Raw genomic sequence first — 25465 nt, forward strand, 5'->3', positions numbered from 1 at the left:
CTGAAATAGAAGGAAGAGAGAAGAGGAAGGAAGTGGGACAAGTTTCTGGAAACCAACAGGGAAACCAGAATGGTTTTAAGAAACAGAAGTATCACCATAACAATAACTTCCACAACAATAACAACTTCCAAGGTAATAACCGTCAAGGGAACCGTAACAACAATGGAGGGGCTAGAAACAATAACCAGGGAAACAACAAGAATGGAAGAGTTTATTTTTGCAAAAGGTGCAAGAATAACCATCCTGGAAAGGATTGTGAAGGCAATGCGGTCACTTTTCGTTTCTGTAATAAGCTCGGGCATAGAGAATATGAGTGTTTCTCCGAGAATAGCAATGGGAACAGGCAAACAGTAGTAATTCAAGGGGAAACCAGAGGAATTTCCAACAGAACAACAACAACTTTACTGGAAACAAGGGAGTACAATAAAATGGGGCAAGGAACAGTAACACTACAAGTGGGAATAACCAGCAGAAGAACGGAACTACAGGGAAACTGAATGTTCTGAGTAAGAATGAGACGGATGCCACGAAGGATGTTATCACTGGTACTTTTTCTATCAACTCTATTCCTGTTAAAGTATTGTTTGATTCTGGTGCAACTTTTTCTTTTATTTCTAAGGCTGTTGTTGCAAAACTTAAAGACCGTTTAAAGACAGTAGAGGTAGTAGATTTACCAATAACCATTCCGACAGGTGGGGTAGTAAATTGTACCAAAACTTTTAGAAATGTGCCTTTAGAAATAGAGGGAAAGATATTCCCTTCTGAACTCATTGAGTTCGGGCTGAGCGACTTTGACCTTATTTTGGGGATGGACTGGCTGAGTAAGTATAATGTGGAGATCAGTTGTAGATCACAGAAAGTGAAGATGGTCACAAGTGGAAATGAATCAGTGACTTACTGGATGAATGGTAAAACTAAGTGCCCAAGGGTAATATCAGTGCTGAAATTAGCAAAGTACATGAAGAAGGGACATCCAGTATATTTCTGCAGCGTTAGGGATATGAACCATAAACAAGTGGTAAATCCAGAAAATATAGAAGTGGTCAACGAATTTCTGGATGTGTTTCCGGAAGAAATCCCTGGAATGCCACCTAAGAGGGCAATCGACTTTACTATAGATTTAGTTCCCGGAACAGCCCCAATATCCAAGGCACCATATCGAATGGCACCTGCAGAAATGAGTGAATTAAAGGAGCAGTTACAAGATCTGTTGGACAAAGGGTACATTAGACCAAGTGCTTCTCCTTGGGGAGCACCTGTTCTGTTTGTGAAAAAGAAGGATGGAAGTATGAGGTTGTGCATTGACTATAGGGAACTAAATAAAGTAACCATAAAGAATAAGTATCCCTTGCCAAGAATAGATGATCTGTTCAACCAGCTGAAGGGTGCCACTGTGTTTTCAAAGATCGACTTGAGATCTGGGTATCACCAACTAAGGATTGCCGACGAGGACATTCCAAAAACTGCATTTAGGACAAGATATGGGCATTACGAATTTACAGTTATGCCGTTTGGATTGACCAATGCCCCATCAATCTTTATGGATTTGATGAATAAAGGGTTTCATCAATTTATGGATAAGTTTGTAGTTATGTTCATAGATGACATATTGGTGTACTCGAAGAGTAAGGAAGAGCACGCAGAACACCTAAGGGCAATTCTGCAAACACTAAGAGAAAACCACCTCTACGCAAAATTCTCTAAGTGTGAGTTTTGGTTGGAAAAGGTAGCCTTCTTGGGACATTACGTGTCCAAAGACGGAGTGGAGGTAGGTCCAACCAAAATAGAAGCAGTTAAGGGTTGGCCGACACCCAAGACAGTATCTGACGTGAGAAGTTTCTTAGGCTTAGCAGGTATTATAGACGTTTTGTTAAAGATTTTTCCAAAATTGCTAAACCCATGACCACCTTGATGAAGAAGGACAAAAAGTTTGAGTGGGACAATAAATGTGAAGAAGCGTTCCAAATCTTGAAACAGAAACTAATCACAGCACTAGTACTTACACTCTCGGATGATAGTGGACTATATGATGTGTATAGTGACGCATCAAAGAATGGCTTAGGATGCGTGCTTATGCAAAATGGGAAGGTGATTGCATATGCATCGAGACAGTTAAAGAAGCATGAAGTAAACTATCCCACTCATGATCTGGAATTAGCTGCAATCATTTTTGCGCTAAAAATTTGGTGCCATTATTTGTATGGGGTGAAATGTAGAATTTACATGGACCACAAAAGCTTAAAATACATTTTCACCCAAAAGGACTTAAACTCCCGTCAGCGAAGATGGTTAGAGTATACGACAGATTATGATTTAGACATACAATACCACGAAGGGAAAGCGAATGTGGTTGCGGACGCTCTAAGTCGTAAGACTAGTCATGGAATCAACTCGTTGGTAGTGGCTAATGAACTATGTAGAGAAATGATGAAATTGAATCTGGAGGTCGTAGAATGGGGAGTACCAGTGGGTATTCTTGCAAATCTAAGCATCCAACCAACTATCTTTGATGAGATTCGAGTCAACCAAGAGGGGGATGTAAAGTTGGATAGGATTCGCGAGAAAATTAAGCAGGGAAAGACTACAAATTTCAAATCCACGAAGATGGGAGTTTGAGGTACAAAAATAGATGGTGCGTACCACAGAAATGTGAGGAGGTGAAGAGGAAGTTGATGGAAGAAGGCCACAATACACCTTACTCTGTACACCCGGGAGGAGACAAACTATATAAGGATTTGAAGAAGATTTTTTGGTGGCCAAGAATGAAAAATGAGGTTGTTGAGTTTGTGGCAAAGTGTTTAACATGTCAAAAGGTGAAGATAGAGCATAGAAGGCCTTAGGGAACGGTACAGTCACTAGAAATTCCAGGATGGAAGTGGGATTGAATTTCAATGGATTTCGTGACTTGCTTACCTAAGTCAAGGAGTGGAAATGATACCATTTAGGTAGTGGTGGACAGACTTACAAAATCAGCAGTGTTTATACCAATGAAAGAAACTTGGAAGATGGAGCAACTGGCGAAAGCTTACATCAAACATGTGGTGAGGTTACATGGAGTTCTAAAAGATATTGTATCTGACAGGGATTCCAGATTTCTATCAAAATTCTGGAAAAGTGTACAAGAAAATTTTGGAACAATACTTAAGATGAGTACAGCGTTTCACCCTGCCATAGATGGGCAAACTGAAAGAACTATTCAAACCTTGGAGGACATGTTGAGAGCTTGTGTAATAGACTTCCAGGGAGGTTGGGAAGACAGTTTGGATTTAATTGAATTTTCCTATAATAATAGTTACCACGCAAGCATAGGAATGGCACCATTTGAAGCTTTGTATGGGAGAAAATGTAGAAGTCCAATTTTTTGGAATGACATTAGTGAGACCATGATCCTAGGGTCTCAAATGATTGAAGACACATTTAACACAAGTAAGGGAAATTCAAGCTAAAATTCAAGCAGCTCAAGATCGCCAAAAGAGCTATGCAGACTCGAAGCGAAGGGAAGAAGAGTTTGAAATTGGTGATAAGGTGTTGTTAAAGGTGTCACCAATGAAGGGGGTGATGATATTTGGAAAGAAAGGAAAGCTCAGTCCAAAATACATTGGTCCATATGAAATACTACAAAGAATAGGCAAGGTAGCTAATAGGTTAGCATTACCTATGGAGCTTAGTAAAGTACATGATGTATTTCATGTGTCCCAACTAAGAAGGTACATCCCTGATAAATCCCATGTGCTACAACCCGAAACCATTGAGTTAGACCAAATCTTAACTTATGAAGAGAGACCTGTCAAGATTCTCGACAGGAAAGTGCGTAGTACACGCAATAAGAACGTGAACATTGTAAAAATACTTTGGTCTAACCAAGAATATGAGGAAGCCACTTGGGAGGCAGAAGATGAAATGAAAACGAAATACCCAGAATTGTTTCAGGTATGTTGAGTTACAGGGGCGTAACTTGTTTTCTTTAAGGGGGGTGGAATGCGATAGAATTTCGCGCTTTTTCCCTATGTTTTACATACTTCTGGTGCTTTTTGCACAAATTCTATCAAGTGTTTTAGGTATTAGTGTTCTCAAAGAGACACAAAGGAGTGATAAATGACAAAAAGTACAGCAATAATATACACAAAAAGAAAAAGTTTTGAGTTTCGTTTCCCCAAGTTTCGGGACGAAACTTGTTTTAAGGGGGTAGACTGTAATACCCCGTATTTTTATACGTATTTTATTTAATGTATATACACTTTATACATATTTTATTTAACATATATATTTTATTAGGGTATTTAAATAACTCTAGAATTTTAATTATGATGTTTTAATTATTTATCCCATGTAAATTTGGAATATTTTACAAAAGAAAAAGCCGTTTAATTAATTAATTAATAGAAGTTGGGGTTTTATTTTAGGAAATTATGATTTTTAACAAGTTTTAGTAGGGAAGGGATTAGGAAAAACTAAAGGAGAAAAGTTAGGGTAAAAAGGGGAGATAGAGAAGGGGTATAAATATCCCTCTTATGGGGCAAATCAACTTTGCCCAGAGTGGAGAAAACCCAAGGTAAACTTCTCTCTCTCTCCTCCTTATTTTTCTTTATTTTTCTTTTCCCCTTCCCCTTATTTTTTTTTTCGGCTGCCCCTTTTCCCCCACCACTGCCAGCAGCGTACGCCGCCGGCAGCAGGTGGCCACCGCCGCTGCCGTTTTTCTCCCCCTTCTTTTTACCCCTTTTTCGAGTATAATAATAAAAAAAAAACTTAGCTTTCTTATTTTAATTTAATCTATGCTTAGATCTAATTATAAATTATGAGTTTGGAGGTTTAATTTTGATGTTTGGTTATTGTAATTGTGGGAATTAATTTTCAGATTTGGTTTTTAATTAAAAAGCCCCAATTTTTGAAACCCTAGGTTCTTGTTTCATGATTTATTGAAAGATTATGATGTATAATAGGGTAGGCCTTTGTTTTAAGTGTTTCAAAACCAAATTACAGTAAGTTTTAAGTATAATAAAGTGCTGGAATTTTATGTAGAACACTTGATATTGGGTTTCTTGAAGAAATTTTAATTACCCATTAATTGGGACTTAATTTATGGTGTTTTAAATATAATTTCAGCTTATTCTAATTAATTTATGAAGGGTTTTAAAATAGTATATATTGTTGGAAATTTGTTTAGAGTGGATATTAATACTCTATTATGGATTAAATGTGTAGGAGACTTTGAAGTAAGCGATTTCTACTAGTTGTGGCAGTTTTAATAACGTACTCTAGGTACGTACGCGTACTTAGCATAATTTGGTGATGTAGAATCATGTTAGGTTTGTTTGTAATTGATTATAAGTAGAATCATGCTAAGGTTTATGTATGGAATTGTGAGTTTATGGTGTTTGTGATTGAATGGTGAAGCATGAATTATTTGTGATGATTTATGGGTTGGAAAATTGTAATGAATTATTTTGGTATGTTGTGTTTGAACCACATTTTTATATATGGCATGTTAGAAGGCATGATTAATTAAACTACATGTTTAATTATGTTTGGATTATTGAAAAGGAATTTTATTATGGTTCAAATAATTTTTATTGATGCTTTAAGCATGAGGAAGGAGCTATATAAGTGTCTAGGTACACAAGGAATAAATTGTATGTTGGTGCCTTTGTGCACTTAAGGTGTTTTTAACACCGAGGGATAGGATTTTTGGCGCATTATGCGTCTAAGGTGTCTTCGACACTGAGGTAGAATTAAAAAGGGTTCAACATTAAATAGTATGTGGTCACTAATTATTCAAGAATTAAATTGGTATGTTTGTTTGATTGAATAATTATTGTTGATTGATTTATTATGCTTTGAGAGTCATCACCAAGTCTAATAATATGTAAATAACGTAAAGTGAAAGAGATTACGCACCAAAACTCTTGGAACGTATATACCTTGAGTATGAACAATGGGGGGGGGGGTTATGGGGTTTTATATTTAACCATAACTTCCAATGGAGTACAGGACGCTGTATATTCCTTTTTATTATTTATTATGCGCAGGAATTCCGCCACCTTTGTGTGGTTTGTCGCTGGCACGGTTAGCTCCCGTGCCAGTTAACCTCAAATTTACTTGGGGGAGGTTAATAGGTGGAAACCCGTTCGATGCGTAATCAATGCAAAATGAATTAATTAGGGTCTAGTCATTGTATTGTGTTGATTGGTATTTGTGAACAGGTGCAATGAGGTAAGTGTGTGTTGATAGGTGAAAGCATGTTTAGTGTGGCTATTTTACGCTTATGTACTCAGCTTTGCTGATTGTGTGTGTTTATGTTTTGGCCATGTCTTTACCTTGGCCCTATGATGACCCATTTTTAATGGAGAGTAGTGGAACCAAGTAGAGATAAACTTTTCAGGTATTGAAGAATGATCATGATGGGGCATGAGTGAAGAGTGAATCCTATTAGTTTTCATTAGATTACAATGTGTTTTATGCTTTATTTATTTATGATATATTATGTGTGGACTAACATAAAGGTTTGATTTGGGAACGGTTTTTGAATAAGGGCCTTTGATGGTTCCAAGTTGTAATTTGAATTTATTTGACTTGTTCGTTTGGTTTTAAACTTTATTTTCGTTTGGTTGACTTTGGGTTGACTTGTTTAATCGGTTTTAAATTTTTAGTCTTCTGCTGTGTATCTTTGATAATTGCCTTAGCCGTTTTCACGGTGGCGGTAATGTCTTAGTTATTCCTAAATCGCATTTTTAAAAAGAGTAGAATGAGTATATAAAGAAAGGAATTTCTAGGGTGTTACAGTCAGTTCGGCCAACCATATGACTAGGTGCCATACGTGGGCGGACTAACCGGGCAACCTCAGCCCATCGATTAGAAAATGTGTTTGCTTAATTGTAATACTCCCTTCGTTTTTAAATACTTGCTCCATTTCTCCATGCGCGGAGTTTTAGGAGAAATTAGAGAAAGTAATAAAATATGAAGGTAATGGGATAGTTGAGAAAATAAAAAATTATAAAAAACAAAAGTAGTGGAAGAATAGGGGGAGAGAGAGTATTATGTTGGGTCCACTAAGTGTGAGTAATGAATTAAATATTGTAAATGCTTTCCAAAAAAGGAAATGGAGTAAGTATTTAAAAACGGTCGGAAAAGGAAAGTGGAGCAAGTATTTAAAAACGAAAGGAGTACCTCGTATTTTTATACGTATTTTAATTAAAATGAGTATTTTGAGAAGTATTTAATTAAATTGAATTGTTTTATTTAAAGTATTTTAATTATTTACTTTAAATAAGGTTTGGGAATGTTTATAAAAGGAAAGTTTATTTAATTAATTATTTTAATTAAGTTGGGGTTTAATTTAAGGAAAGTTTTATTTTAGTAAAGTTTTATTAAGGAAGGGATTAGGAAAATTAAAAGAGGAAAGTTTAGGGAGAAGGGTTTCTACAGAAGGGATATAAATATTCAACACTTGAGGCAAATCAAACTTTGTCCAGAGTGGAGAAAACCCAAGGTAAACTTCTCTCCCTTTTCTCTTTATTTTTCTTTTTTCTTTTTCCCCTTCCCCTTTTTCGGCTCCCCTCACCGCCGACCACTAGCAGCAGCGGTGGCCACCAGCCGCCAGTCACCGGCAGCAGGCAGCCACCGGCGCTGACAGCAGCCGTGGTGGCTGTCGGCTGCCACCTCTTCTTTGAAAAAAAAAATTAAAACTTTATTTAAAAATCAATTTAATCCTAGATCTTATTATTAATTATGAGTTTTGGGATTTGATTTTTGATGTTTGATTATGAGTATTATGTTAATTAATTTTTAAATTATATTTTTAATTAAAAAGCCCTAATTTTTGGAACCCTAGGTTCTTGAATGATAAATTATTGAAAGGTTATGATCTATAATGGTTTAAACCTTTGATTAAAGTGTTTTAAGACTTAATTACAAAAAGTTACAAAAAAAAAAAGTGTTGGAATTTTTGGTAAAGCATTAAAAATCAAGTTTCTTTAAGGAATTTTAATTACCCATTAATTGGGATTAAAGTATTACATTTTAAATATAATTTCAGCTTATTTTAATTATATTATAAGGGGTTTTATAATAGTATATTGCTGGAAATTTGTGTAGAGAGGATTTTAATACTCTTCTATGATTTTAAATTGTAGGAGAATTTGAACTAAGCGATTTCTATTAGTCGTGGCGATTTTAAGATCGTATACAAGGTACGTTCACATACTTAGCATAATTTTATTGATGTAGTAGCATGCTAAATGCGCTTAATTGATTACAAGTAGTATCATGCTAGATTTGGAATGGAATTTATGAATTGGTTGTTGTTGGTGATTGAATAATGAGACATGATTTATTTGTGATGGATTATTTGTTGGAAAATTATAGTTTGGAGTATTGTTTATAAACCACATATTTATTTGTGGCATGTTAGAGAGCATGTTTAATTAAACTAAATGTTTAATTTGGTTTGAAATATTGAAAAGGAATTTTATTATGGTTCATATAATTTTTATTGATGCTATAAGCATGAGAAATGAGCTATATAAGTGTCTATGTACACGAGGAATATATTGTATGTTGGTGCCTTAGTGCAATTAATGTGTTTTTAACACCGAGGGATAGGATTTGTGGCGCTTTATGCGTTTAAGGTGTCATTGGCACCGATGTAGAATTAAAAAGGGTTCAACATTAAATATTATGTGGTCACTAATTATTCAAGAATTAAATTGGTATATTTGATTGTTTGAATAATTATTGTTGATTGAGTGATTATGGTTTGAGAGCCATCACCAAGTTAAATAATCTGTAAATAACGTCAAGTGAAAGAGATTACACACCAAAACTCCTGGAACATATATACCTTGAGTTATGGGAACGTATATTATGCGCAGGAATTCTTCCACCTATAAGCGTCATGTACTCCAGTAGAAGTTATGGTTAAATATAAAACCCCGTAACTCCCCCCATATGTTCATACTCAAGGTATATACGTTCCAAGAGTTTTGGTGCATAATCTCTTTCACTTTACGTTATTTACATATTATTAAACTTGGTGATGACTCTCAAACCATAATCATTCAATCAACAATAATTATTCAAACAATCAAATATACCAATTTAATTCTTGATTAATTAGTGACCACATAATATTTAATGTTGAATCCTTTTTAATTATACCTTGGTGCCAATACACCTTAAATGCATAAAGCGCCACAAATCCTATCCCTCGGTGCTAAAAACACCTTAAGTACACTAAGGCACCAACATACAATTTATTCCTCGTGTACGTAGCCACTCATATAGCTCTTTCCTCATGCTTATAGTATCGATAAAAATTATATGAACCATAATAAAATTTCTTTTCAATATTGCAAACCAAATTAAACATTTAGTTTAATTAAACATGCTCTCTAACATGCCATAAATAAGTATGTGGTTCATAAATAATATTTCAAACTATTATCTTCCATTCAATAATCCATCACAAATAAATCATGCTTCATAATCCAATCACCAATAACATCAAAATCATAATTTCCATTCCAAATCTAGCATGATATTACTTGTAATCAATCAAACTCATTTAGCATGCTACTACATCAACATAATTATGCTAAGTACGCGAACGTACCTCAATTAAGCCCTTAAAGTAGCCAATTACACTACAACAATTCCCGAACCAAGTCTCCTACATAAAGGGACAATAATACTATATCAATTACCCTTGTATACACAATTTCCAGCAACTTTAACTAACTTTATTCAACTTATAATAATCTAAAAATTCTTTAAAAACTCCTAATTAACCTCTCTTTTAATGGGTAAATTAAACTCTTTTATTAAAATCACAATTCTACTACTTTAGATAAAATTCCAATAACATTATTTCATTAAAACTCCCTTAAAAACTTTATTAAAACATACTTTTATGCCCAATTAGTCAATAGAATCATTAGGCATACAAAAGCCCCAAATCAATTCATGGAAGAACCCTAAAAATCACATATTTGAGAAATTAAAACCCTAACTTTGTAGTCTTTAAAAGTCTTAAAATTAATCCATACTAAAAATATGAAATTATACTTTTAATTCATTAGACCATGATTTGATACTAATTAAATACATTTTTGAAAAATTAAAATCAAAACTCATAATTAATGATCATCAAACTAACTAAAATAATAAGAGGAGAAAGAAGAGGGAAACTATGGTGGGTGGTGGCCGTGCAGCGGCGGCAGGTCGCCGGTAGGGTGGCCGGCGACTGGAGGTGGTCCGGCGGAGGGTGGTGCTAACGTGGCATCAAGCCCGCACAACGCAAGTAGTTCATGCGTGAAACAAAGAGGGAAAAGGAAAATAAAGGGAAAAAAGAAAAGAAATAAAGGAAAAAAAAAAGAAAAAGGGAAAATGTTTACCTCGACCATTTGACCTTTTGGGTGGCAAAATTTTGGGGAATGAAGGAGTATTTATAATGTAGGGTAGGTTAGGGTAAGTTTTGGGTCTCATAAATTGTGGACTTGAATAATAAAATAGGTAGCCCAAAATACAAAAATAGAATGATTGGGTTTATTATGAAAGGTATATTTGAATTAAATGATTATTGACCCAATTATTAATACTTGTTTTATTTATAAACTAATACTTAAAACATTTTGACCCAAAAGACATTAAATAAATAATATATTAAAATACATATATTTTATAATTAAATAAATAATATATAAAAATACATTAAAAATACAGGGTATTACAGTCTACCCCCCTAAAAAGAAGTTTCGTCCTTCAAACTTAGGTACGAAAACAATAAAAACTCACTTGAAAACAAATAAGTGCTTGCAATTTCTGAAAATTTCCTTAATTTTTTTAGTTGATGTACTTTTGTGATACTTAATTTCTACCTCATCTATTCATTCACTCAAACTAGTGTGTCAAAAAGTAACCAACTTACTGACCAACTTACAACAAATAATGTGTAAGATAACAACTTTACTAACAAACTTACACAATATAATGTGGAAACTATTAGACTATCTAACAAACTCACACTAGCATTAGTGTAAGAATTAACTTTGATAATAAACTTACACATCCTAGCGTGTAAGACAATCAAACTAAATAACAAAATCAGTGTAAAACTGACCAAAAAAGCACTTAAAATGCCAAAATTAAGGGAAAAGCGCGTAATTCTATCGCACTCTACCCCCCTTAAAGAAAACGAGTTATGCCCCCGTAACTCCACTTAACTCAACTTTAGAATTGTGTTGATATTTTCTCATTCCATGCTTGGTAAGGTCATAATACTTCTCTGTATGCATTCCTTGTTGCGAACCAAAATTCTTATTAATTCCTTATTCATTATACCAAAAATAATCAATTTCCACCTATACCATCTTTTACCAATCTTCTAGTAAAAGTATGAAGCACTTTGCTACTCAAAACTTTGATTTTGTCTAGCTTTTTCTTAATCAAATTGGTTTCACTCAATAGTTTCCTTTGCAACTCATGCCTTTAGTCAATGTTCTTTTAGCATGTCAATATGTCATATACCTTACCAACGTCCGATAATATGCCAAGTTATTCGCCACTTTACCAATTCTATGCAAATTCACATATATTTCTATATACTTTGGCTCAAATTTTCTTTCTTACCAAAATTCATCTTTTGTCTTATGAGCTACACTTTCATTAACACTCGTGCCTTATCCGTTGTTTAACTTGCACCACTCAGATCAAATCCATTCTTGGATACTTTTCACTTTCTTTTCTTTGACTTCACTCGTTTAAGTCCGTAAAATGGTCATCTCAGTTATGTTCCCACTTTTATGGTCCTTTCTATACCAAACTCAAAATGATGCCATGCCAATGCTTACTTGTATGATGACTTTGTTAAATCCTTTCTAAAATTGAATACACATGTTCTCTGTGAAAATTCCCCCTGTCAAATATTATTTCATTATTATACCAATGGGTGGATGTTGTAATTGTCCTCAATGTATTACCAAAGTTCTCCTGTAAACCTTCTTTTAGGATTTTGAAAGAAACTAGGAATCTTTATCTGACATGATATTCTCAGGAACTCCATTTAGTCTCACAACGAATTTGATGTAAGCCTTCGCAAGTTGCTTCATCCTCCAAGTCTCCTTCATCGGTTTTTAAACATTGTGGACTTAGACAATCTATCCACCACAATCCGAATGAAACAATCACTCTAAACCCTCAATGTACCTTTATAAAATCTTTTTTGTTGGGGTTTGGTGAGTCCGACTCACTGCGGAAACAAACCCAAAAACAAGACCGCACTCGCAATAAATAAAACCATAAACATAATTAAATTAATCACAAGATTAAGATAAAACGATTACCTTTTGGAGCGTGCTTCGCCCTACCGAATGGGCTCTTACTTGAAAGCTAGCTTCGAAAACACGAAGCCTCGAACATTGATCCACCAGCACCAACGAATACCGACAAGGTCCAATGTATTGGGGCTAGCAAGACCCGACCATTAAAACCCGAGTAATTGAGTTTAAAGGCTTTCACTGTGATATCTTTTCCAACTCTTGAGTTCAAGGGTTTTTACTTACTAGTGATGCCCTTTAAAACTCTTACTCAAGCAAGTAATCCCAAGCCATGCCTTGGCTATTTATAAGGAAAGCTTCCTTGTGAATTCCACTCATCTTTCAATGTGGGACTTTTCACAAAAAAATATCCCACATGGAAAGATTGATGAATTCAACCCTTAGTTAAATAAACCAAGGAATAAGTAACAAGTGTCACATGGTTAGGTGAGGACCACTTTCTCACTTGGTCCCCAAGGAAACTCACATGCATTTTGAGCTAACCATGTGTCACTCAACCTTGAGCCCCAAGTTGGGCTCGGTTGGGCCACTTTCTTTTGGCCCGTGTCCATGACCCGTCACCCGGGTCCACGGCCCCCTTGCCATATACGCTGCCAACGTGGCGCGCTGCCACTTGGTGGCTTCCACGTGCGCAGCCACGTGTGCTGCCACATGGCATGATGCCATGTGTGCTGTCACATGGCACGCTCCTATTTGGCGCGCTTCTCTTATTTTTGCGGGGCTAGGGTTTTTTCTTGTTACTTGAAGCATTTTCCCGTCTCGCTAATTCCTAAATTTTGGCTCGACATTTGAGATTCTCCGACGCTCGGTTTTGACGCTCCACTCGAATTTCCGACGTCTAAATATAAATTACTCAGTCGACTCATTATTTCCTTCGAATTAATTCGTCGCTTCGGCTCGTTGACTGCTTGGGTGTGACCCGAAGGGTACAGTCAAGATTAAGCTGTAATATTAATTATGCATTAATATTACTGATCAGAAGCGGCCTCCACCCAGGCATTTCGATCACTTGACCTTACTGAATATATTAGCTTTCTAATAATTTTGAACCCACTATCAGAATAATACACTTGTTCGAAGGACACTATTCCTTTCAATCTCCCACTTGTCCTTTCGGACAAGTGTGCTTTTAGTGTATAGCCTTTTTCCTATGTCGCTGAATGCCTCTTCATGAACTATAAGGTAAGATTATTTTGTCAGCCTTATACGTCCAGAAGTGTTTCTCAATTCCGAGTCCGACTGTCAATAAACAGATGATTTCGAAAATCCATCCAAGTACGGCCATGCATTTTTACAGTCTCGCTCTATGAGAGGCGCTGTAAATAGCAAAGACACCTTCCCTAATTTTAATAGGGGAACATTTCCAGTCTTGTAATGTAGCTTCTCTTACTAAGAGGACCTAGCCGCTCGAGTGATGCTGTTATAATCCCCTGTTACAGCATACGTTTGACAATCATCAAAGCGGACTAGTACTCAAACTAGAAAGCTCACAATACTCATGGTCAAGGAAAAAGGTTCCGATAGCAATAATGAGAAGTATACTTATGACGATTTTTTATCTCTTAAAGTATTCTCATAGGTCGATCCAGTATGGTTCTAAACTAATACATGGGTAAATGATTCATGGCAATCATGTCCATGTAGCACATGAAGCGGTGCTATAAATCAAACTACACACTAATCTCAACTGGTCATTAATCACACTAGTAGAAAATATCAAAAAGGCACCCCCTAATTGGCACCGGTTCAGTCCAAACCGGTGCAAAAAATGGCCTACAAAATTGGTGGGAAGCTGAACCAGAATAAAAGGCACCGGTTTACTTCAAACCGGTGCCAAAAACATAAAGGCCACCGGTTTGAACCGGTGCCTTTGTGAACCGGACCTTTTAATTGTTAAAAAAAAACGGCCCTTTACTTATATATAACCCTAAAAAACCCTAAGTTCTTCTCTCTCCTCTCACTCCGCCTCTTTACTCTCTCCTCTTTACTCTCTCCTCTGCTCTCCCTTCTCTCTCCTATAGCTCTCCTTCCCAATCTCTTCTCTTTTTCTTCGATAATCTCCGCAACAACAACAACAACAACAACAACAACACCGCAAAGCTGTCACCACCACCGTAACATCAACACCACAAATTTTTCGATTTCTGGGTTAATTTTCGGTTACAATAATCGATTATTGGGTTAATGCATGCGTTTTTGGGTGTTTTTTTTATGGGTCTGTTTGAAGTTGAATATTTTGGGTTAATACAAGTTGATTTGGGTTTGTTCGAAGTTGATTTTGGGTTTAATTGATTTTATGAGTGTCTTCGAAATTTTTTATGGGTTTCTTCGAAATTTTTTGGTTTAATCCACTACGAACACATGCATGAGAAAGGTTAGGGTTTAATTTCTTGATTTTGATTCAATTTTTTTTTTATTTTCTGGGTTTTTAACTGATTTTCGAATTTTGTTTTATTTTAATCGATTTATTTTTTATTTTAATCGATTTTAATTTTTTTTAAGTGATTTTCGATTTTCTGGTTTGGTTAATGAATTTGTAAACTTATTACTTTATTTTCTCGATTTTTTTAATTTCTGGGTTTTTTCTCTCGAAATTACTTTATTTTCTGGATTTTTTTCTTCTGATTTTCGATTTTGGTTTTTATTTTAATCGGTTTTTTTTCAGGGTTTTTTTTTTATATTTTTTTTTTTGATTTTCTTTTTAACTGATTTTCTAGGTTCAATTCTTTTTAACTGATGTTCTGGGTTTTTGAACTGATTTTCTTTTTTTTTTTTTCGATTTTCTGGGTTTTTTTTTTTAAATTTTTTTTCTGCTAAATCATGTTAATCGATTTCATTTTGGTTGTTTTAATTGGTGCATGTATATGGATTTAGATCTTAAATCGAAGAATCAAGATGCAAGTATATTGATTTACATGTTGTATGGGGTTTTTTTTATTGTGAAGTTGTAATTTTTTTTTTGATTTATGTTGTAATTTTTTTTTATTTATATGTTGTAATTTTTTTTAATTTGATTTATATGTTGTAATTTTTTTATTGATCTATACTGTAAATTTTTTTTTATTATATATATACTGAACAAATTTGATTATATTGATTGTGATGTTCAATTTATATTTTGTATTCTCATTTAATTTTAGTTTACTTATTTTTTAAGTAAAAAAAAAATTAATTTTTTGGCACTTTTGGCACCGGTTAACCGGTGCCAAAAACAGTGAATTAAAATTTTTTGGGATTTTTTGGCACCGGTTAACCGGTGCCTATTCCGAGTTTTGGCACCGGTTTGAACCGGTGCCTTTTTAACCCACTTAATGGCACCCCCCACATTGGCACTGGTTTAAACCGGTGCCTTAGGCCGGGTTTGAATCGGTGCCAATTTCATTTTTTCACGTAGTGTCATCCATTGTTTAAATGACCTCGATTAGGGATAATTTTCGATTATAATATTCAAGTTCACTTAATGGGTGTTTCCTTACCAAGACTGGTCTTGATACCCTATTTTGAATATTCCAAGGATCAAATGGACTCATTATTTAATTCTAAACCACAATTAAATAGCAAACGGAGTGATAAAATTTGCATGAAATTTTAAATTACTCCAAAACCTGAATGGTTCATCCTATGATAAATGGTTTTTCTGAATGTTTTAAGAGTAACACTCTTTATAAAACATTTATAGAAATCACACCCATATCTAATATGTTTGATTTCTTTCATGCAATTGTGAATGTTGTCGTTCACTAATTGCATAGGTTTAGTTATAACTACTTTGCTAATCTTAGCATCTTCATTACTGATCACTTTCATAATAAGATAATAAAATTTAAGAGTGTCATGGATTATATGTGATTTAGGATTTATTGTCCTAGTGATGGCTCCCACTCATTTTCATGATTGAGATATTCAACTTGACAACCTACAATCATTAACATTCAACAATGAACTTTCCATAGAACATCTTCTTTATTATCGCCTGTAAGGCAACAATATTCTCAATATATATTTTAGTAGACTTCTTAATGATGTGACATTTTAGCTCATTCATTTTCACAGAGTCTTGCTAAATTATTTGCTATGTGATATGGTTGAAAGTCTCTACTAGACTCTTTCTTGTTTGACATAGTATTTAGCCTAGCTCATACTTAGTTCAAACATTTACTTAGTTTTATACATACGGGTCGAAAGTCTTTCAAAGTCCTTCAATTCATGTTTAACACGGTAAACTTATTTACACGTTCAAACATTTTATTAAATCTATACAATAGAACTTAATACCTAATACGTACTAAGTATCGTCTTTTTTTTTGGTCCATTGTCAAAAATACTTTCAAATCTAAGCATTTAGCATTTGATAGTTATTTCACAACAGAGTTCGTAGACTTCTTACTGGACCTTTATATAATTTACTTTTTCTCCCACTAAACTTCTTATACATAATAATTTCTATGTTTCTCCATGAGTCAATCCTCTTATTAACTTCATGAGAAAACATGTTCCAATTCCTATATGTAATACTTGAAAGGAATGGCGTCCTTCGAACAAGTGTATTATTCTGATAGCGGGTTCAGAATTATTAGAAAGCTAATATATTCAGTAAGGTCAAGTGATCGGAATTCCTGGGTGGAGGCCGCTTCCGATCAGTAATATTAATATAATTAATATTACAGCTTAATCTTGACTGAACCCTTCGGGTCACTTCCAAGAAAAATATACAAATTAATTCGTCGCCCGAGTGTTAAATATTTAGACGTCGGTAATTCGAGCTTGGAGCGTCGAAACCGATCGTCGGAAGTTGAGCCAAAAATAATAAAAAGATGAGACGCACAAAATAATAATAAATCGACCATATTCCCAAAATACCCCTAGCATCGGAGTGCCCCGAGCATCCGAATGATAGGGGAAAAAATGTCCAAGCATAGGTGGCTAGCAAGCGCACCAAGCCGAGCCTAGCATGGCTGGATAGGTGCGTGCTAGCGCACCGTGTTAGCAGCCACGCACAGCAGCAGCTAGCAGCCGTGTGCACGTGGTGCGTGCAGCAGCTAGCTGCCACAAGCTAGGCGTGCTAGCAGCGCACGCACTAGCAGCCACGCTCAGCAGCAAGCCCGCACCAAGTGCGTGGCTTGCGCGCACAGCAGCAGCCCGCATATTTGAGCGAGGCTGGGCTCGGGCTGCGCTCCTAGCTGGGCTCGTGGCTGGGCCATAGGGCCGATCACTATGTGGAAGCTTGAGGAATATGGGAGCAAGTGGGTAAGGACATGTGGCACAAGGAGAGTATTGAGTGGGGAGCAAGTATGGTCCCCTACTCTCCTTGTGGTCATCACCAACCCATTTCACATGGTAATGCCACCTGTAGATTTATTATTAGTTTGTAATTTTAATTTAATTTAGCTTTAAATTAATTTGTGGAATTTCATGATCCCACATTGATGGGATAGAAATTCCCACTCATACTTTCCTCTATAAATACCAACCTTGGGATTTGGAGTAAAGTGCTTGAGTGGGAGTTAGAAAGAGCATTCCATATTTTGGAAAAACTCTTAAACTCCATTAACACTTGGGTTTTGGTCGGACCTTGCTAACTCCAAGGTAGCGGACCTAAAAAGTCGTGTTCGTCCTTTGTGGGTGGATACCGTTGGAGGCACGACATTTGCGGTGCTCAAGGCTTTCAAGTAAGAGCCCGTTTTGAGAGGGCGAAGCTCGCTTCAAGGGTATGATTCGTTCTTCCTTTTCTTGTACTTATTTATTTATACTTTATGGTTTTATTAATTACGAGTGGTTCCTTGGGTCGGGGTTATTTCCGCGGTGGTCGGACTCACCAAACCCCAACAATACTTCCTTAAATCCCATAACGGATTCCTTGAGCTTGCTTTCAAATATAGCATTATTTAGATTTTCAAAACCCTTAGACTATTTTCATAGTCACTTCCAAAATCCTATTTTAGGAAGGCGGTTTTGGTAACTATTTTGCCATATTTCATATGTGCAATTTTGCTTGAAAAATCACGAAAAGGCTTGAGCATTCCGATTGGTGAGTAGGTTTTTATTAAAATCAACTCCGTGAATTTAATTGTATCGTTTTCAAGCAATCTAACTATGTATGCATATACATTTCCACATTTGTTAGTTTTCTCCTTGAAAACTTATTTGCAATCGATGGGTCTTTCACCCTTTATGCAAATTAATCAAGTTTTAAAACATGATTTTCAAACATGGAGTCTATTTCGGATTTTTATGGCCTCTAACCATTATTCGGAATTTGGATTTGTCGTAGCTAATTTATAAGACAATATTCCCTTACTATCTAATAGTAAATATTATGCTTGTAAGTCTTAGGTTTATTTCTAACTTAATAGAAAATTTACAGGATTCAATCCAAGCCTTTGGTTAATTCTATACCTATACGGGGTTATTGCATCAAACACAGAGTTTCAAGGCGCTTCCAAAGCCCTTTGATTTTCTTGATCTTACTCCAACTTTTCAAAAGTTTTGTGAGAAATTAATTCTCTTTTAAGGCACTTGTAAAGTCCTTTTGAGTATTCTTGATCAAGTATTCTCACGAAGCCCTGTTAAGGTCTTCCGAGATTCTCAATTCTAGTTCGTTGCTAAGCTCAATTCTAGTTTTGGAAATGTGTTACTTTCCAGAAAGACACCACTTAGAGCAACAAACACTATGTTCTGAATTAGGTTGTGGAGGTAATGCCCGTGGTCTCACTTGAATGCTTACAAAGAGACATGTATATTGTATTTGGGTAAAAGTTTGTTGTAAAACAAACAATTAGCTCCCACTTGAGCTATCTTAGCCTTTAATGAGCCATTAAGCTCCCACTCAACCACCTAGCTCTTGCTAAGTCGGTGAGCTACCACTAAGTCACTTAGCTCCCACTAAGCCAATGAACTCCCACTGTGGCTAACAGTTTTAAACATATACTTGAAAAGACATTTAGAAGTTAATTCTATCCATAACTGAATATGGTGTCCTTTCTTAGCTCCGACATTTTATTTAGTGTAACATTAGTCCTTCGTGCAATTATTAAGAACTTTATAGGAAGGGATGTGATCCATCATTGTTCGAGTCATTTTTAAATAGCATCGAGGTCTCCGTGAAGATACACTATGTTCTTTGTGGAGTTATTTATGAAAATTTCAATTTCATAACTTTTGATGGTCACGCTTGGCTCAAGCAAACATCGCTCGATCTAATCTAGACGTTTTGATATCTTGCCAAGTCGATTCTGTACTTCATTGAACTCTTGAACTATTCAAGGTCAAGTTTGTTCACGTTTGATGAATATAGCCATATTCTTTCAAAATCCTTTGTGAAACGTTGAAGTAAATGAATACTCTTTAGCTTTCGGAGTCAATTGTCTATACCAAGAACAATAGCTCTTTACTTTGTCGGTTTCAACAAGTAAGACTTTCTTGTCTTGGAGCGATTCCGAATCGATCAACTATCAAGAGCCTATTTAATAGATCCTTGAGTACGTTCTTGTCGATGTGACATTGCTAAAGATGTTTGGAACGCAAATCATGCCCATGACTTTGAGCTTTTGCCAGTTTATCATGTTAAGAAAATTTTTGTTTATAATCAAGCATTCTTGACTCATGGTTTAGACAAACATGCCATTCAAATAAATTTGCAACTATTGCTCATTGGTTTGAATTGAGTCTTTCCGTGTGTAAACGAATCAATTGCTGATTATGGAACACAGTAACCAATTATTTGTTCCAGCATTAGCTTAAAGGTCTTTAAACAAAGCATACGACCTTACAACTGATGTAGCACCACTTGTTTCATTCTACGCTTGTAAGTTGATAACATAGATTATCTTCAATAATTTGAGGTCACTTTCAAAGTGGAACACTCAAGCAGTACCTGATACTTTGTGAAGATAATGACTTGCTAAGTTAACTTCAATAACATGAATTCTTTAGTAAAATGTAATCTATTCCTTTTCTTTGTTCCTCGTTTCCTATATTTTTTTTATCATACTTTATCTCATAATATTTAAGAACCATTTCTTTAAGAGTCTTTGACTTTTTTACTTTGTTAGGCATAATTAAGCATCTAATGCGCCGTAAAACAATGTTCCATCTTTTCCTTTAATTCACGCTTGAATTACTACATCAATGATTCCTACTCATCTATGTATTAAGCGAAAAGATATGTTGGTTGTCAATATTGACAATTTGAGTTTGCAACTCAATACTTCATGTTTTACCAAATCTACATAGTATTTTGAATATATGATGTCCAACTGTCCTTTCGGACTTTGTTATAAAAGTCATTTATGAGAATTGTATTTTAGAAATGCTTTATTTTTCTTTGAGAACCATTTTCAAAGATTTCCTTTACCAGTCATGAAAAACAATATAGTTTGATTTGGAATTCTACAAATATAAGTGCAAAGTATAACAATTTATCAAGTAAATAATATAATAAGTTTGAAAATTAAAAGGTATTCATGCAAATTTTCAATCATATTAAATGTCTTATTCACGCATTAAATTTGTCCCCATTTGGTGAGAATAAGTTGATTCCAAATCCAAGGAAACAAAGAGCGGCTAAGCATGCTTTGGCTTGTCTTAGCACTCAATCTCCCAAGGTAAGCAACGCTTTGCTAATGGATCTAAGCCACTCTTGGTTGAATAAATCGTCGCATCTAATGCTCTCTCAACAAATTATCCACTTTACCACGACATATTAGGACTCCATCACTCATATCGTTGAGTACAACCAAAACCAACTTGCATAACCGGTATGCCTTATGAGTCTAGGGAGTAGTAGTGATGCCTCGCTTTGGCGTAGCCCATCACTACTCTCAATAGGTTGATAAGTGTTGTTTTGGAATGACAATTTTACTCAATATTTAGGGACCTAGGGTTTCTATGTTGGTTTATTTAAGTGAACTTAATTAATCATCACAACATTTGAAATCCTAAACATGAATCTAACATATAATTCATATATAAATAATCATGAATATGTAAAGAATAAGAATTTTGATGCATATTGGCAACTAGCATGACCTCTTAAATTCTTCAAGTCTTCAAAAGGTCTTCTTTTGCAACTTCATGGCTTTTTCTTCCAAGAACCTCCATCTTCAAGACTTGACCATAATTATGCAATACTAGTATCTACGATTAGGAATAATCTAAATATTAAACTCAACGGTACGCAAACCGTATTTAGATTTACAAAAAATACATCACGGATCGGAGTCCGTATTTTCTATCCTAATCGGGCCCCACTAGTTGCCATTTTATAAAACCTATGAGAGAATATACATTCCATTCATCCATTCACTATTTGTGAATGGCCCATGCATTTTACAACAATAAACATGTAACAATACATAAACACGCGATAACTAGTAACTAATCTAGGTGGTTAATGCAATTAACACGCATTATTAAAACTAGTCCAAGTTGTTTTAACCAATTGTGTAAATAAGCGCATTTAACATTTGAAGCTCCCACTAAATTCCGCATCCATCTTAATTAATCTAATTAATTAAGTCGGTAAAACCCAATTATTTGCCAAAATAAAATTTGCAAAAATGCCGCTCATAAAAATCGAGGCCTAGCCTCCAAAATTTATTAAAATAATTAAAACCAAATTAGATTAATAAAATAATTAAAACGGCAAAATAAGAAAACACGAAGCCAACCGTACTCAAGTGGTTCACGCACTACATACGTGCCATATGAAAGTCAAGATTGTCTAACAACCCCTCACTACATAGCTTGGCGCACGTGCCTTCACCACCCCACGTAGCACTAGCTTGGTACACCCTAGTAGCGTTTGCTACGGGTTGCAAGGTGCTAGACACAAGGCCACGACTGCTTGCCCCTTTACACCAAGCACATACACGCACTAAAATGCTCGCACACCCCATGCACCATAGCAATCATGGGGCTGCGCTACGGCAGCAGCACGCACGCACGCCACGCACATGGTCGGTGCTGGTGCGTTGCTGCTGTGGTTGGGCGTGCATGCCACGCACATGGCCGCACGTATCGAGCAGCCCATTGGCAGCCACATGTGGGATGCTATGTATCCCGGCTAGCCAAGGGAGGCTTTGCCTTGATTTGCGTGCCATAGCCTCGGGATTTTAATCCCAAATTTCACGTGACAATTTATTAATTCTAAATTAATTTTAGAACTTATTTTCATGAGCAAATTTGAAAATTTAAACAAGTCTAACTTAAATAAAAAATCATCCAAGTGAATGTAACCAAAATTATTTCCAAGAACCATTCTTTAATAAAATTGGTTTAACTTGGTGCAACAAAAATAAGAAGGCAATTACTCACTATCAATTTAATTAATTTAAATTAATCTTGAGTTTTTAACAAAATAAAAGGGAGTTGGAAAATTGAACATAAGTTCAATAAAGATTCCAACTTTAATACTTGTGAATCCTTGAAAATTATATCTTCCAATATGAAGATAAACAAATTTCTATCACAAGTTTCAAACTTTATGATTCCAATCAACTAAAAAATGATTAAATCAACAAAGTTTAACAAAAATTCATGGAATTTAGTGACTCCAAGTTTCAATCACTTAATATAATTAAAGATTGAATCTTTCGTACTTGGAAGCCTCAAAGAACAACAATTTCACAATTAATGCAATTAGTTTGCAATTATGTGAAAAATAAAACCAAGCTTTCAAACACAAATTATCACCAAGAAATCATGCCTAAAGAGAATTAAAATTGCATATAAAATATGTATTGAACCAATTACATAACCACCATAAATCTGCAACTAATTTTCAAGGTTAGAAAGACTTAAAATTTTTTGTAAAAACGAAAAATCCCTCGAAAAGTGCATTTCTGGTTGTTTTTTAGCTAAAAACCGAGTCCTCAAAGGGTAAAACCATATCCAGAACGCCTTTTCCACCCAAAATTCACTATTTTTGGGTCGAAATCTGGGTTCGGGAGCTGAAATCAGCTCTAATACGAGGTTAAAATGGATAAAATGAGCTATTAATCTAATTAGCAACTTAAAACTCGAAAAATTAAGCCAAAAAAATAACTTGAAAAATATTATGATTTTAAAAATAAACGAGTGAGGCTCTGATACCACTGTTGGGGTTTGGTGAGTCCGACTCACCGCGGAAACAAACCCAAAAAATCAGACTGCACTCGCAATAAATAAAACCATAAACATAATTAAATTAATCACAAGATTAAGATAAAATGATTACCTTTTGGAGCATGCTTTGCCTGACCGAATGGGCTCTTACTTGAAAGCTAGCTTCGAAAACACGAAGCCTCCAACGTTGATCCACCCGCACCAACGAATACCGAAAAGGTCCAATGTCTTGGGGTTAGCAAGACCCAACCAATAAAACCCGAGTAATTGAGTTCAAAGGCTTTCACTAAATGTGATACTTTTTCCAAATCTTGAGTTCAAGGGTTTTCACTTACTAGTGATGCCCTTTACAACTCTTACTCCCAAGCCATGCCTTGGCTATTTATAAGGAAAACTTCCTTGTGAATTCCACTCATCTTTCAATGTGGGACTTTTCACAAAAAATATCCCACATGGAAAGATTAATGAATTCAACCCTTAGTTAAATAAACCAAGGAATAAGTAACAAGTGTCACATGGTTAGGTGAGGACCACTTTCTCACTTGGTCCCCAAGGCAACTCACATGCATTGTGAGCTAACCATGTGTCACTCAAAGTTGAGCCCCAAGTTGGGTTCGGTTGGGCCACTTTCTTTTGGCCCGTGTCCATGACCCGTCACTCGGGTCACGACCCCCTTGCCACATGCGCTGCCACCATGGCGCGCTTCTAATGTGGCGGAATGCCACTTGGCGCACTTCCACTTGGTGCGCTACCACATGGGCCCTGCCACATGGCGCACTTCCACTTGGTGGCTGCCAACGTGGCTGCCACGTGTGCTTCCACATGGCGTGCTTCCATGTGTGTTGCCACGTGGCACGCTCCTATTTGGCGCGCTTCCCTTGTTTTTTCGTGGCTAGGGTTTTTGCTTGTTACTTGAAGCATTTTCCCGTCTCGCCAATTTCTAAATTTTGGCTCGACATTTGAGATTCTCCGACGCTCGGTTTCGACGCTCTAAGCTCGAATTTTCGACGTCTAAATATAAATCACTCGGCCTACTGACTCGACTCATTAATTCCTTCTGAATTAATTCGTCGCTTCGGCTCGTTGACTGCTTGGGTGTGACCCGAAGGGTTCAGTCAAGATTAAGCTGTAATATTAATTATGCATTAATATTACTAATCGGAAGCGACCACCACCCAGGCATTCCGATCACTTGACCTTACTGAATATATTAGCTTTCTAATAATTTTGAACCCACTATCAGATTAAACACTTGTTCGAAGGACACTATTCCTTTCACTTTTGCAGCTTGTCCTTTCCTGGTTGTATTTCACTTTCCTTCCCTTATATTTCCCTTCAACTTATTACTCTTACAAAGTATACTCAAGCTCTTATCTCCATGAATATTAAAATGACATATCCCCTTACAAATTCGATCAAATTCACATTCTCTACTTGATTTTTCCGTCATTTCCTTGAATATTGTTGGTCTCATACCCTAGTTGCCTTAACATATTCTTTACTTGTCTTTTACCAACAATTTCAAGGATTTTAAACTCCTTATTTCTCATTCACTTTTTCGACGTCACAAGTGTACCTTTTCATTACATTACCTCCCTTTCAACGATATTGAATGTCTTGTTTATAGTCCTTTATCAACTCTAATTATTTCTTTTGCTAAATGTTCAAATCCTCATGTGTGAAAGTCTATCTCAAAAATCTTATTACTCCCCATGAGCTTCTAGTTATTCTTTTCCAGGGTATCCACTTGTCAATAATCTTTTAGAATCTATCAAAAATTATCCACACCATTGTCCAACTTAAACCTCAACAACAATTGATTTATCACAGAGTCCATAATTCACCGCTTTTATCCCTGATACATCAACATTTCCTCTTATCACAAGGTTTCCCAAAATGGTCCTTTCTCAATCACAACTCACACTCGGGAAAAACTTGCTTTCCTCTAAGCATCAACACACTTTATTACAGATGTTCACATCGTCCTTTCCTTCCCATTCTTAGAATTCACCAAAATACCTTCAATGAAAACA

The 25465-nt window shown here is 35.6% G+C and overlaps 1 protein-coding gene across 1 annotated transcript in view; it reads left to right on the forward strand.

Annotated features, from left to right (window-relative positions):
• Window positions 1-2987: 2987 nt before the first annotated feature.
• The window catches only part of LOC110706719, a 62720-nt gene continuing 40242 nt past the window's right edge, over window positions 2988-25465 (forward strand). The window contains exons 1-2 of the mRNA XM_021884681.1: window positions 2988-3227; window positions 3412-3930. Coding sequence (XP_021740373.1) covers window positions 2988-3227; window positions 3412-3930 — 759 coding nt within the window. The remainder of the gene's footprint in view (window positions 3228-3411; window positions 3931-25465) is intronic.

Source organism: Chenopodium quinoa, unplaced genomic scaffold (assembly GCF_001683475.1).
Source record: "Chenopodium quinoa cultivar QQ74 unplaced genomic scaffold, ASM168347v1, whole genome shotgun sequence".
Taxonomy (NCBI): Eukaryota; Viridiplantae; Streptophyta; class Magnoliopsida; order Caryophyllales; family Amaranthaceae; genus Chenopodium; species Chenopodium quinoa.